Source organism: Vanessa tameamea, chromosome 9, assembly GCF_037043105.1.
Source record: "Vanessa tameamea isolate UH-Manoa-2023 chromosome 9, ilVanTame1 primary haplotype, whole genome shotgun sequence".
In the NCBI taxonomy this organism is placed as follows: domain Eukaryota; kingdom Metazoa; phylum Arthropoda; class Insecta; order Lepidoptera; family Nymphalidae; genus Vanessa; species Vanessa tameamea.
The window spans coordinates 9373816-9389734 of NC_087317.1; the positions used below are offsets into that span (position 1 = coordinate 9373816).

General features: G+C 33.7%; 1 protein-coding gene across 1 annotated transcript in view; it reads right to left on the minus strand.

Annotated features, from left to right (window-relative positions):
• Nucleotides 1–248: 248 nt before the first annotated feature.
• LOC113394935 (meteorin-like protein) overlaps nucleotides 249–15919 on the minus strand; it is a 28103-nt gene continuing 12432 nt past the window's right edge. The window contains exons 2-5 of the mRNA XM_064215859.1: nucleotides 4396–4607; nucleotides 4004–4294; nucleotides 1984–2170; nucleotides 249–1697 (exon numbers count right to left, since the gene is read on the minus strand). Coding sequence (XP_064071929.1) covers nucleotides 1481–1697; nucleotides 1984–2170; nucleotides 4004–4294; nucleotides 4396–4607 — 907 coding nt within the window. The 3' untranslated portion in view covers nucleotides 249–1480. The remainder of the gene's footprint in view (nucleotides 1698–1983; nucleotides 2171–4003; nucleotides 4295–4395; nucleotides 4608–15919) is intronic.

Sequence of the window (15919 nt, forward strand, 5' to 3'; positions counted from 1 at the left end):
AGTTCAGTTAGGCATTACAAAATAAATCGCATTTATTATTTAAAAATAATTATCATCGTAATATTTAAATCTGATTTTTTTATTTAATAATTTTAATAGCATCCACGGGTTCACACTCAGTTGGCCGTGCCTTTTTTACTTCATGTTTTGATGAGTCAAATGTATGTAATATACAGGTATATGTAAAAAAAAACAATCATTATAGAGGATTATAATTGGTGATTACTTAATATTGAAAACAAAATTATTTTATTACTATTTTATTTCATTCAACAGCGTTTAATATCAACCTTTACAACATATACTTTCATAATACACATTTCGCACCCATGTACACTTGAGGCGCACCATATTCCGTCATAAAACTATATCACATATCGACACCTATCATATAAATTTATACATTGTTGACAATATTTGTACATAACTATATATTATCTGTTAATAATTCTTCTATTTTTAAATACAATAAGTAAATGTATATAAGAATATATTTTATACAATTTTCTTCCTTGGAAGCACTAATAGGAAGCTATTTCCGCATTAGCGGTAATATATTTCGCAATATATTAACTTTTAATAACGTAATTATTTTATATTACAATGTATTTGCAGCTGTTTAATTAATATATAAAAGTTTTAATACAGGAAGACTAATGAATGAATATATTTTAAATAAAATATTAATTTTGACATATGTCATAATAAGTAATTATAATACAGATGATAAAAGTTCTCTTTGTAACATTATATCTAACTTTAACGTATGTACACAGTTGAGATCAACCTTACATTCTAAATATAACAGATTTTGGCACTCTGGACCACATTTTCCTTATTAATTATAAATATGTATTGCGGTATACCTTTTATGATAATAATAAAATAAATGCTATACTATACAATGTTTCTTGTGTACATAGCTTTATGGCAAGTAAAGACTTAAAACCTTAAACTATATATATGAAATATTGTGCAGATATTAATATAAATATTTTATTATTTTAGGGTTACCAAAACACATTTTATCTGTTTTCTGCGTCTTCTCCAGTAAATAATTCAAATATATTTGTTTATTGTTTTTTTGATATGCCGTTTTTTTATGATGTGTTCTGATAAACCTATATAATATATTTATATATATAAATTAGCTTTACTCTCTTTTAAAAAGTAATTATTTCTAAATACAATATGTACAGTGTTTCATCATGTGTTGCATTGAGGGCATTTCCATACGAATTCGGAGGATAATGAACAAAATTGACACTGTTCGGATCTTTCCAGAATAGTAGGCGACTTCTCTACGATAGCGGCACAGCAGGTTCAATTCGTTTTAATATTTATGTACATTTTATTTTTACAATCTTGCTTGGATGAGTCGTATCAAATACTCTCATTCGTATTTACATTTTCCACACTCGATCACGATTCAGCGGCGTGAGGTAGCACGCGAGTCAGAGGCGGCGGCTCGTGCCGAGGGTCAGTGCTGCAGCGAGCAGTGCGCGGTGCCTTCGGCGTTGCGGCGCTCGACCAGCGCGCGCCAGTCGTGCAGCCGCGGCGCGCACACGAGCGAGTACCGGCCGAGCCGCCGCCGCGCCATCAGCAGGAACTCGCCCGCGCCCGCCGCCGCGCCGCACGCCGCCGACACCTGCACGTGCGCCAGCAGCGAGCGGCGGCGCCGTCTGTCCGTCGCGTACCTGCGAGCGATTGATAATTATCGACACGTTCCAGCGTTTATTGCAGTCCCAGTTTTTTGGCGAATTAATGATCGATCTTGGATAATTAAAAATAAGATAAAAACGCCTTTTGCCTCGAGCGATTATTAATAAAAACTTTCTTATTTCTCTAATCAATATTTAATCGTTTATCACTCAGTTTAACTTTCATGAGTGTAATAAATTTATGTACGTTTCCATTCCAATTTCAAACAACGAAAACAATTTAAAAAAAATGTTGATAATATATTGTTTTATAAATATGTACCTGTAGTAGCGGTCGTCGTCGAGACTATTGCCCATGTCGCCGATGTCTGCGGCGTCATCGATGCTGTCTGCGCTGTTCGCACTATCGGCGGACGCGGTGGCGCGCAACAGCTTGGTGAGGCGCCACGTGAGCTGGGTAGCGTCCAGCTCCTCCCGCTGTTCGCTACCGACGATAACGCCACGGGACACTGTTGAATTATACATTTGTTAGCAAATACCTTTTTAAACTCCTTTTTACCATTACATTATAAAAGTGAACTGACTTAAAAAATAAATGGGTTTTGCATTAGAACTGCCCGTGCATATGTTATACAAATATAAGTTTTTATACGAAAAAGAAATATAGAAATCAAAATATCAAAAAACTACCCTCTGAATGATTACAACAGTTAAACATTGTCATAACGGATGTTGATAAACTCAGATCAGGTTAAATATTTACATTGTCAGTAATCGTTATAAGCAGCAATTGATCTTTCCGCGACCTCCTCTAGGTACAACATCGCCCAATCACCACTGATCGATATGTATTATTATTATTTATTCCCGTATAAAGTTGCCGCTTTTTATTAATTGTCAAAAATTTTTAATTTCGCGAATTCAATTTTAATCAACTACAATATCCTAACCAAAGACAAAATGTAAAATTTATTAGCATTGTCCTCGAGCAAAAACTAAACTACTGACCATAACCGATTCGTTATCTCCAAAGATACTGTAGCTATTGTCCGTAGCTTTTTGCTTATCTATGAGTAAGCGAATGTAGACACTTGCTTGCTTTTTAAAAGTCGCTTTTGTTTGTGAGAGATAAGTGAATAGTGGTAAAAGTAAACGGTCATCGACCCCGCCCCGAGGAGTAATTACTGACGAGGCTTTTAACTAACGAACCTCATATGTCTCTTTCCTGAACCTCAACACAATAGCGAGAATATAGGTACCATTCGGTTGTTTTTATGTTGTCATGAATTATTTATTCATACGCTATAATTTACTTTGATTGGATTCACAATAAAATGAAAACAACTTAGACGATTGACAAGAATTAAAACAATAATTAGGAGGATATTTTTTATAGATACCTATACCGAGACCAGTTCCTTAAAAACATAATATGAAAAAATATATAATATAAATGTAAACATCTACCAAACAAGCACTGTCGCTTGACCGACGTCACGCAGGCAAAGAATATCAATAATAATAATTATTATGTAGGATGACACACAGAAATTTCAATGATACGTGCTAGAGGCGGCTAATAATGGCCGCCCACCGCTTCGACGTCGGCCGAGCTATGACATAACTCTACCATTATAATCTATCAAACGATTAGAAAAAATATCCACGCTCACTCCCCGCTGCGTCGCGTGCCTTCAGACTAGTTTATCCTGTACTTGTCACTTTGCTTATTATGGACGTAAATTGAATCTAAGTAGTCATCGCATCCTACTCCTCCTGCATATATAAGAACTTCCGTAAACTGAGACCGGTACGGGTTGCATTTTAATCTGTGTCCGCTCTAAGAAGCTTACGAAGCGACTCGGTACTTACAACAAAATGAATCGTGTTTTTTTTTATTATTATTCAAATGAATTTTCGTAAATGCAAGCCTTTTAATTTAAAAACAAATTCTCAACAAGTTGCACAAAGGGATAAAGTAATTTAAATTCTAAAGTTAATTTAAGGCTTGAGAAATGGAAATTATGGCGACAAATTGCAGTGCGGTTAAAATAGTATTAGCTTTATTAGCATTCAGTAGGGTGCAACAGCACTTCTGGTTTCGAGCTGGCTCATTATCGCGGTGGTGTAATATCTACCATAAACGCCGGCTACGCTACCTATAGAAAAGTCAATTACTATTCGAATTAAGGACGACATTTTGCTCTCATTAACACTATTTAGCGTATTAAAAAATATTATCTATTACGGTCTTACCAAAGAAACTCTTATATTAATTAGCGTATTTACTATATTTGCTATTAATAGTATCAATTATACTTTTATATGTAGTAAATGCTTACCGAGATCACTTGTGCAGAATGCCAACTCCAATTCGGATTCAGAGCAAGGTCTGCAGTCAGCTGTGGCAGGATCGTAGTGTCGCCTCACAAGCGGCCTGGCCTCATATTTAAACGTTGCCACTCGTCTCTTAGTTCCCTCTTCTGGTTCGGCTTCGACGTACAACGCGGCTTGTCCGTGTCGGCTGTGGAAGCACCGCAGCTCGCGGACATCGCCATCGTCGGGCGCGTACAGAGGTACCAGTCTTCGAACGCCTTCCACAAAGATACGCGCTGGAAAGCGATCTGCGACGTCTGTGAAACATAAATATATTGAACATAAACCGCGTAAATTTAAAAGTTTTTCATTCCCGTCGCCGTGTAATCAGAAAATAATAACGGAAGTCTCGGCTTACCTGTCTTATTTTGCCGCAATGTATGGAAAAGATCAGGCGGGTCAGGCCGTGTTATGACTCTGACGCAAACAGTAAAGTCGCGCTCATCGGCCGGCAGCGGCGGCTTGAAAAGTAGCCGGAGTGCGCCCCGGGGATAGAGCCACGACACGCTGCCCTCCCGGCAACGAAGGTAGACCGGTGTCACACCACGCTCCGCAGTCGATGTCAATCCACTATAATAGAAAAAAAAAATTTAAATAATTATTTGAAACACTGAATTGTATTTGTAAATTTATTAAAATATACGAAATCCAGTTAAAAATATGTATATATATTTTAGTTATTATAGTGTATTGTAGTATATGTTATAATTTTAGTCCTATTCGTCATAATGGCAAAATAAATCACGCTATATTATTAATAATAAAGACCCGTATAATGTAACAGAATATTAAAAGTATAAACTACACCGCGGCTAAAACATTTCAATGATTGTTATAACATTGAAACACATAATTGCACATTCTTATAAGATCGTACAGCGTTCATTTAGGTACCTATATATGTGTTATTTGTAGGTGGTATAAGTTTAATACTTGGTTTCAAGATGTGATCTCTCTGTTATATATCACGAAAAGATCACGAAAATGGTCGTATACAGTTGCCTCCAGCCAATTGTCCGTTCAAATCTTACATCTGACACGTGGGCAGAATTTCTGGAGTAGCGCCCACGCCCTGCCCACGGCACTAACATAACATAAAACTGAAATATACGATTAAGGGCACGCTATAAAAGATAACATGCATGGTTCTACATGCCTTGTGACAGTCATAAAAAACGACTAGGCTTTTATGTAAAATGTATTGTATGTGTGGCCTGTCCGACGCCTCTTTATTAGTCATGTTGAAGTGCCTTTGAGTCAGTAACGATTTATATGGCATTGTAAGTGCGCATGCTGTGGGGAGTATTTAACTTATAAAAAGTGAGCATTGCAGGAAGTTGCTCTTAGCCTCAGATAAGGTATCGATACCTCGATATCTTACCATGACATTAATATTTAAAATTCGAATAATAATCTAACCTAAATGACGTTTTTTTTTTTAATTTTGTTAATTAATTCATAAAAACGGACCTTAATATTTTAAGACTTGCCACTTTTTCGTTTTGTATGAGCTTTTTATAGAATGTGCTTCGTCGAGTCACATCCTTAATACTTTCACGTCATCGCAGGGCTTCCTTAATCCTCCCTAATGGGCTGAATCTTGAAATATGTGCGTGTATTATGGTCTGACAAAAAAAAGTGGTCGTCGGTTAGGACAGGGCTTTCGACACCACACTTCTTATGACTTCCATTATATGGACAAGATTTTAATAACCCATTACCAATACATAACATAAACTTTAATAGTAATAATAAAATTTAAAACATCTATTAAAAGAAACGTCATTAAACTAAAACAATTTATATTTTTACGAAAATGTTATTGCGTATTTAATTTTATGTAATGTGATATTTAAAGAAACTTAGAAATGTTATTATCCTACGAGATTGCGTACAGGTTCCAGCACACGTGGATGCAAGGGTTGTCAAGGGTTAACAACCTTCTATAGAGTATATAAACTAGAAGTATGCCGAGAAATGTAGCACTATCCTTATACATTTGCAGATTACGCGGCATTAAGATTACCAAGATGTGATTTGCAAACATTTATAGCTTGATTGATTACGAATTGGCAATTGAATTAAAACCCAGTTTGAATATTAAATATAGTTGCATAATGGCAACTTTAAACACAACTCTAAAACCACTCATTTGATACTTAATTCGAATTAAATTTTTGTGTCTTAGTTATTGTCAATTCCTGACGCCATTGCGTTATCAACGCGCTAAAGCAAACACGAACAAAAAACCTATGTTACGTAAAAACCGCACAGACCTTTTTGTTTCTCAACACAAACAAAAAATATTACGTGGAGGGGTGTTAACTGCCATGGGTTGTTCCGCGTCTTTAGTGGTCACATTTTTTGTTAGTTCTACACAAACATACACGGAATTTTAAATATTTCACCCAGTAAAATATACTAGAATTGTGGTTTAAATGTGTTTTTGCGATAAAGTCTAAGCTTTTGTGTAAGAGTTTTGATATCAAAACTGGTATTACGAGGTCGTTGAACAATATAATATTTGTGCTAGATAGATACAAGGTAATAATAGACTTGGAAAAAAAAACTTATGCTAATTTTAAGAAAGGAAAAAAATATGAGCGGGTAAAAGGAAAACATCAAAATCTAGAACATATCTACTCCATAAAATAAGCTACTACAATATATCTGTCATTGGTGACGAGGCATTATATATTCCAGTTATAATTTGTTTTTTATAAATCGTGCTAGAAAGAGAAAAGCTTAAATACAAAGCAATCTTTAGTGATTATTGACGAATGACTTGCCGTCGATAACGGACTAAAAGCTTCATGCGCGTGGTAAAGGTTACGAAAATAAAGAAAAACTTGAACAAAAAGCGATCTTAATAAAAAAGTTTGACTAAATATAGTTTATAAAGTATACCTTAAATTTGAACTGTTGTTAATACAACTATATATAACTATATTATAACTATAATATAAAATGTATAATATCAAATTATACGATTTTTAAAATGATCTTTACAATAGTCTTAGAGCAATTGCTCTTTACAACCTTATGGAAGATATTTTATTATCTTTATAACGCCTTTGTTATTTTACGACGAAATAGAGTCGTTACAATCAATAAATTGAAATTTTTAACGTATGGGTGATAAAAGATAAAATATCGAAAGACTTGGTCGATTATAAAGTTTTTTCTTTCGTCATAAATGTTTGGGGGAAACCTAACCAATTAAATAAAGATGATAATATATGTTTTAATTATGCATCGTAGAAAGACGTATAATTTTTTAAATGGTCAATTAATTCGAAATTTGAATTTTGCGTTTGCATTTATTTTTTTATTTTAAATATTTAACAACCCACTTTTTAAGTTTGATATACAACTTTAAACATTATTAATGTAATATACTATTATATATAAAACTACTTTCTGGTCCATAGTATACCTACATACTTAATTTTGGTACTTATATACATTTGCCTGAACTAAATTATATTTAAAAGAAATATCACTTTGTCAAGTCAAATTTAGGCTTATCTGTGTCATAAAATTGTTTCATATACTCGTATAAACGAAATCTTGTATGAGAGCATATTTTTCATATCTCCTTATGGAGAGTTGTAAAGAAAGTTCGTTAGCGTACTACAAAAAGTCCCATAAAGCTTTATCACAGTTACAACAGTCGCGCTAGAATAATAAAATAAATGTATATCTTTTCTACGAAGACTTTTATTTATTCTCGCCCAAACCTGACGCGAGATAACAATGAGTCGTACGTTCAACCTTAATCTACCATAGGGTTGTATATGACCTCTCAGTCATATGAAAGAAAATATTTTGTTCAATATATTGGAAAAACATTATAATTATCCTGTAATAGTATAAACCAGCACAGATATTTATTGAAAACGGAAAAATAATTAGAATACAATTAAAAAAATCTTTAAATAATTTAGAAATTCAATAATTTTTTTTCTTAAATTGGTATGTCATATGTTTGTAGCTAATAATTATTTTCTATTTCTGATAAAATGCCAACCCTAAAGAAGACACGAGCTGCGCCCGCGCTCTGCCCACGCGCCAAGCCGGTACTCCGGTAGCGTATTACCATACTCGATATCATCATGCCATACTATTATTGTAATGCCTTAGATACGTCGCGTCTTTCCATAGCAAGCTAACATAATAGTCTGCGTTAATTCGCAATATTTACTTGCTCCGTAAATTGCAGCTTATTAAAAAAATTACGCATATGATTATAAGAAAAATGAATTTTGTATCAACTTTGTAGTTTCCAATACAGAAAGTCAATATATATTCCTTTTACTCGCAATACATATGTAAATACGTATATAGACCCGTTTCAACTGCAGTGTATTTGCATAATTTTATCATTCTATCTACAAAGTCATAAATAATGTATATGAAACAATAAATATATATCTAATACCTAGGTGCAGTATAAACGAGAGCGAGATAAAATCTAGCAAAGTCGAGGCGGATATGGTTATACATATTGTGGCCGATACAATTTCAAGTCTCTTGTCCCCGCCATCGCCACGAGCCTTACTGCGGCGAGATTTATAGGCTTTCAAACTCACCCACACAATGGCACAGCGCACAAACGATATTTTTTAGGTCAGCCTCAATGCTGAATCAAGCACGATTTTGTTACGATACTGCACTGTAATAACCGTTTTTTTTTCTTTATAGTCTATGATACGGATATATTGATAAAAAATACAATATAATCTCTTTATTATAACGAAAAAAAAAAGAAAAGAGATATATTTGAAATTTATACACATAAGTGATAACTCAATGCTACCCATTTTGTATTTCATAGTTTAATTCAAATTTGAATCAACATTTTATCATTTATTTTAAATGTATGTATGTCGAAAACTGATTAATCAAAAAATTAAAATAATTCGGCCATGTATTCTGAGTCACGTATAAAAAAGTCCGTCAAGTGCTCGAGCAATAATGGCTCCCCATAAAAACAATACACATGTGTCCAATTTATTGTAAGTGTCAAAGCATGTACGGATTTCCGTGAAACAATGGTGTTGTTATAGCTTTAGTTTAGTATACATCACGGTGGTATCAGACAATGGTCGCGGCCGTACCGCGCACGTGCATCTTCATTGTATTGTATTCATATGTTGATATAACCTGAGCCTTCATACTCACACAAGTTCGAAACAACCCCTTACAGATAGGTAACATTATTTGTCTCTTTGATTGGGTAAATAACCTATGGCATTGACATTACTCCATACAGCTTTTATAATCTGTTTAAATTTAAGTGTTCAAATATAAGAATGAAAATTTTAATAACAGACTAACGTTCAATTGCGTTTTCATTATTATAATGAGTATTACTTAGTATTACTTAGTACCATATATCTACGATATAGATCAAAATCTATAATTTTGTCATTTAGATAGAACTATATTCCAGATACCATTACGTCGAATGTGCGGGTTTAGATTCGTTTAGAACAGAACGTGTATACTGTGCAAGTGTATTAGATCTTGATAGCACTGTAATAGTATAAAATGGTAGTGATGATTCGTCCTGATTGTATAATGGGAGCAACTCGTGCGGGGCGGCGGCGTGTGGGCGTCCCTCCGTCACCGATCAACTTATACGTGATTATTATTTTCTGCACCTCACAAATCACGTCTAGAGATTCATTCCAACTTTGCAATCTAAGACTTGCCATCAATTGCTAGAAATGTGATTTATACTTTATATATCCTATTTTATGGTTATATATTGAAGCGAAATTGAATAAAGAGAGAATAGTTGACGATATTTAACTATAGATCGCGAATTCATTTATGTTTATAATTCGTTCTTCAGCACAATAAGCGCTCTAGTGCAAGCAGTGTTCTAGCGGTTACATAAAAAATTATAAGGGAGCTTCTGGGGCAACTCACCGATGGATCAAGACTCGATCATCATACGCTAGGCGCCGACTAATGCGCAACGCCCGGGTTTTTTGCACCCTCTGTCGCCTGGAATAAGACAGCTTCTTCTTTTAAGCATGAGAACCCGAGCCCAGCTATGGTACACTTTTGGGTGTTACTTCTAATGAAGAACCGAAAAGGCGGACTTTGTTCGTTCAATACAAATAGTTACTAGTTGTTATGGTATTGAAGAAATTAATGCTTACTGTTGGCATACCTCCAGTATCACCTGTATAAACACGCTACCGAGACAAGTCATACAATCGCGATGGTACGTACGTGACTAATTTATTTACTATAAGTTATAAGTAACGGAAAGGAAATTGATTCAGTCTTAGTAATGCCAATAACTTACCTATGTATCTCTGTGTAGAGATATACAACTATTAGTGTCAGTTATAATAAAATATAAACGTAACTATTTAGAGTATGACTTACTTATATTGTTAATCAAGGCTTGCATTTATATTGGGATTGTTACATAGTAGGTATGTTGCCAGTACAATGAGACGGCTAAAAAAACGCTAAATTAGTACCACTTAACATGACTCGATTTTAAATGTAATTTATTTTGAATTCCATTGTCATCATAAATTATTTTTTTGTAGCACGAACAATCATAAAGAATGTTTTTATTATTTATTTAAATGAAACACGAATTTGGCTGAGTGCGCATGTGCGACGACGACGTCACCGGCGCGGCGCCAGCGCAGCACATGTATCGTGTAGTTGACAGACGTTGTAAATAAATCGTTTTAAAACAAACTGCCTTACCTACTGCTGACCTAGCGATACTTATAAAAATAAACTTTTGATAAGGAATACGAACGTGGGATTTTAAATTAGATAATATATTAAGACAATCATTACAATAATATTATTAAAATAGCATTTTAATATTATCTTATATAAAAAATACAACAACAAAGTATCAAATTTATGTAGTGTTATAATAATAAAGACAATAAAAAAAACTCAAGGAAACTAAAAATGTAAACTCCCGCAAACAAAACCCTTTGCGGCATAATTACGCGCAATTTCAAGAACAACTAATTAGAGCGTAGTGAGGGCACTCAACATAGCACATGCTTTCATGATTACACTTGATCTTATAAAATTCCTTGGCTATAGAAGGGAATTCTTTTGCATGGAATGAAAAGTTTTACGAAAATTATGCTTCGTAATGACTAACGAACGAAGTGCGATAAAAACCCTTTCAAGAAAAATTTAAATCGCAGCTATAATAAGGTACTAAATACATAATCGTGCTTGAAAATGTACACAGATTTAATATAATAAAATTATTTTAAATATTATCAAGTTCCCAGCAAATATTTTTTTGTCGAATATGCAAATAAACGAAAATTGAGACGAAGAATGAATCGCATGGGAATGTTTATTGATAAGGTGATAGCAATCATTTTAGGCGATCACATGCTTTCGCGTGATCACGCCAATCGTGGGAATGATTACAAATGATCCACATCGTATTACGATCCCACCGCTATAAATTTATGATAACAATTTTTCACAGTCAATAAAAAAGGCAAATGTGGTCACTATATAAATTCGACAGTGTTGTTTAATAAAACAAAAAAATGGTTATTAATAAGATCAAGAATCAAATTACAATTGAAATCCGTTTATTAACTAAATAAAACTTGCTATTATATACAAATAAACTTTTAAGAATTTTTTATCTTATATCTATGAGTAGGTAAGGTAAACGTGTCTGGAACCTAGAGCAAACATCTCGTCTCCGTCAGTACCTCGATAAGAATTTGTCACACGTTCTAAATGACAAGTGTCAGAGCTGTCACCCTGCCAATCCTACATGTTTGTCAATATATTGATTTGACCAGTGTCATTTCTGCCGCCTCGAGCACCTACTGTTTCGATAAAATCATTACATTTCGTAATAATTTCTATTTCGTCTAGATACGTCTCAAATTATTTGAATTAAAGTTTTATTCGCAATACGTGCATACTTCTATCGCTATTTCTTTCAATTTAATATCTGTGGCGGATAATAATATGCAAGCTGCATACCAAATGAACTTAGGGCGTGAAAATCGACATATATGTTTATGAAAGACCGTATAAAATAATAACAGTATATATAGGTATGACTATAAAGTTATCAGCTCAATCAAAACCTAGCACATCTCTTCATAGAATAAAACAAAGTCGGTTCGCGGGGTTTGTACGCTTAATCTTTTCAAGAAGGTTTATTTGTATTATACATGTGTATTAGAAAGTAGAGAAAAGTCGAGAATTTTAACTTTTTTATCCCGAAAATAATAGGCACTTTTCTTTTTATGTTTGTTCTTCAATCTAATAATTGTATATTCCCGGTGTGGAGCCGGAACAGGTACCCAGTAAGAATTAAAAATGAAAAAAAATATAATTACATATGATCATATTTAACACATTTACATTTTTATTTTACAAGCTATTAACACTGAAAATACAAAGGTCGTAGTCCTTATCTCGACGTGCCCGCTTTGTGCTTTAAAAAAATATTTTTTAAAACCTCAGCTGTCATATCGCTTTTTTCATAATTTTATCTATAATGAGATAAATGTTAATTAAAGCCTTTTATAAATTTAATAACGGATACCCTTATTTTTTTTAAATTAAGACCTTTTATTTTAAATAACTTATCTTAAACATGGTTAATCGATTATAAAAGTTGTACATATTTATTAATTCCTACAATTTTTAAAATAAAGCAATGTGAATTTCAAGGGCTTTTGTAACCAGATTGCTTTTGGAAATTCGATAGCGATATTTTTGAATACTTACAGTTTTAAAGTAATGGACATTTACTAACATAGATAAAATCGAATAAATAGATAGCTTCATCGTCCCCATGCCCGCATATGAATGTAGTTCACACGAGCGATCACAGACGGAATACGAAAAGAGGCGTGAGAAAGAGCCGTATGCTTTGCGAATAGAATACCAAGACATCACTTACATTTTCATTTACTTCACTTACATTTATTTTGTAGCTTCCTTTTCATTTCAAACGTCACGACGGTCATTGTTTTAAGTAAATTTAATCCTATTACAGATCAAAACTCTTTATCTCTTATTTAAGAGAATCTCATTTTACAAATAAAGACGAAATATTTTTATTTTAAAAAACTTTGCAGTATTTTACTTTAGATATTGATGTCGTATAATTTGTTTTGTGCCGTAATAGTTGTCCTAACATATAAACAAGCGACACAATGAACACCGTAAATCTTATCCGTACACGAAAATGACAGCGGCGAGTGCACATCGTGATAAATCTCACGAAGCGGTGAAACTGCGATTATTAATCGAGATATAGGCTGTTTGCGCTTTCCTAATTAAATTTGAGTTCATGCCGATATATCAAAGAAAATACTCATAATTCACCGTAACTGTCAATTAAAAATATTAAAAAATGTTTATTACCGCTGTACAGTCGCAGACTTAATAAAAGATGACGCGTATTATTTATTAATAGTATCAAATAAAATTTAAAATAAAATAACTCAACCGCAGAAACATTTTTATTATGAAAATATATATTTTATATTTATGATTTCTTTTGTATTATTTGCACTACGTGTTTCTTTTAGAGTTAGATAAGAATACCCTTTGGCATGATCTCTACCTTGGTTTAATTCGTAATAATCATTAATATAGGTAGAAAATTTACTATTAGCATTATCTTCAGAAAAAAATATTTCAAAAATAGCATCTTTATAATATTTACTGTTTTTATTCACTTCGTTTTAGTGACTATCTGTAACCCACAAAGTTAATAAATTGTTTTAATGTGGCGTAAACGGAGCACGACCGCGACAATGCAGAGGAATGTAGCAATGGACCGCCAGGAAGTTAAAACCAGCCAGTAAGTAAAATTTAGAGCCCTGATAAATCGACAGCACGAAAGAGTATCCTACATAAAAAAGAAAATACTTAAGATTTTATCTCAGCAACGAAACTGTTTGTTTAACAGAAACAGAATATTCGAGTTTAATATTTGCTTCAATGCCAATTTTAATAGAAATTAAACGCTGTTACTCTGTAGAAGCATTAATTTAAATGATATCGGATCGAAAGCGGTTTTAGATACTTAGTTGTAAAAGGCGGCTAGAACAACAATGCTTGGTCCAGTCGCCAGAGGTTGTAAACTCGATCTAGCTGTACGGACTGGCCTCTATATTTTCCGCATTGAGATTGCGTGCCGCGTGCCCGGCGGCTGCGGACAATTTATAGCTCGGTGGAACCACATGTACATGCTCGTTATTATTTAACGGACCTCTACGCCCCGGACAGACTTCGCCCCCGGCCATATCCAACGCAAACTCGCTAAATATGCACAGTCTTGCAATCCTATAATATGACTAACTCAACATTTTTACAGATTAACTACGTCTTTTGCATATTCTAAAACGGTTACGAAAATAGAACGGATTCGTGTAATTAACAGGTAAATTACCCAAGCCATATTCAATTCCTGGGACCGTATTTGTACAAATTTATGGCTAACAGGCTTCAGATTTTATGGTAACCAAATTCATTTAAATGCGCTTCTCTGTATTTGGTAGTGGACAGTTTTTGTTGCATCCGATTTAAATATTATTATAGAGGGCTCCAGTTGTCGAATCGACTGCAATACCTTACAAAGCACGTGCGTAAGTATCGAGTAACGATGTCGATGCAATGACGAAAAGAGCTTGGCAAACGGGTTAGACGTTAGAATATTGAGGCATAATGCCCGCGCCCGACTCCTTATACAGCGAGCTCGGGTGCGAGTGAGAAGTAGCGGCAAGGATTGGTATCGCCTCAGTTGACCGACCTTGTGGCACGCGCCGACCGCACTCTATTCCGTTTGATTTACCGACCTCATTAAATCTAATTCTACAGCTCTACACCCACGATAAATTATAATTGCAGTACTATATCTTACGTCAGTGCAGTTACTTTAATATAAATGACCGCCATACAACCTAGGCGATTTAGAAGGGAGACAATGTCGCAATTTGAATGGATTTAGAATGAATTAATGGAAAACATTTATAGAGATCAAATTCGAATAAACTAGTAACTTTTCACCGATAGCTTTACATAGTATGCTTACTCAAATAACCTACAAATGTCTCGATTATAAATAATGGCCTGCTATTAGGAACTTGCATACTAGGTACGTATGTTTGTGATAAATCTCACGATGCGATGTACTTCGTAGAATGATTTGGCTATACATTACATTAAATTAAAAATATAAATATTTTAATGATGGTCGAATCTAAATTTGGTCGGAACCCAATACCCAATTAGAGTGTCGCGAATACCAAAGTCATTAAATCAGGCGAGATGACGGCCAAACCATCCAATAAGGATTTCGCAAAACTGACCAGCACAGCGCCGACACATTCCGATTCCTTATATTGTTATGCCTAACAATATCTCATTAGAGTGTTATTTTACTTTCAAAAAATGAAAAATGATTTCGATTGATAATTACAGTTAATGACGATCATGATCAACCGCAAAATTTCAGTGCGTCTTAAATGAGACCAACGTGAATTATGATGTTTAAAAAAAGGTTTTTGTTAAGGATTCTAAACTTAGTTCTTTCAATGCGTGCTTATTCCTCGTGTGTGTTTCTTAAATAAATAAATAAATAAATATACAGTTGTTAAAATTAAGGAAATAAAAAGTTATCACAGTAAAATCGATGTATTACGAAAAAAACATTATGTAGGTATTAATTCATTTTTATATTTTATGTTTTTGAATATAAATAACAATAAGAAACTTATAGCCACAGATTATATATTTTATGCGTAAATCAATTGTATAAATCTGTATTATCGTTTTTTATTTAAATTACATTTATAAAATACGATTCCGACTAAGTGCCGACTCAG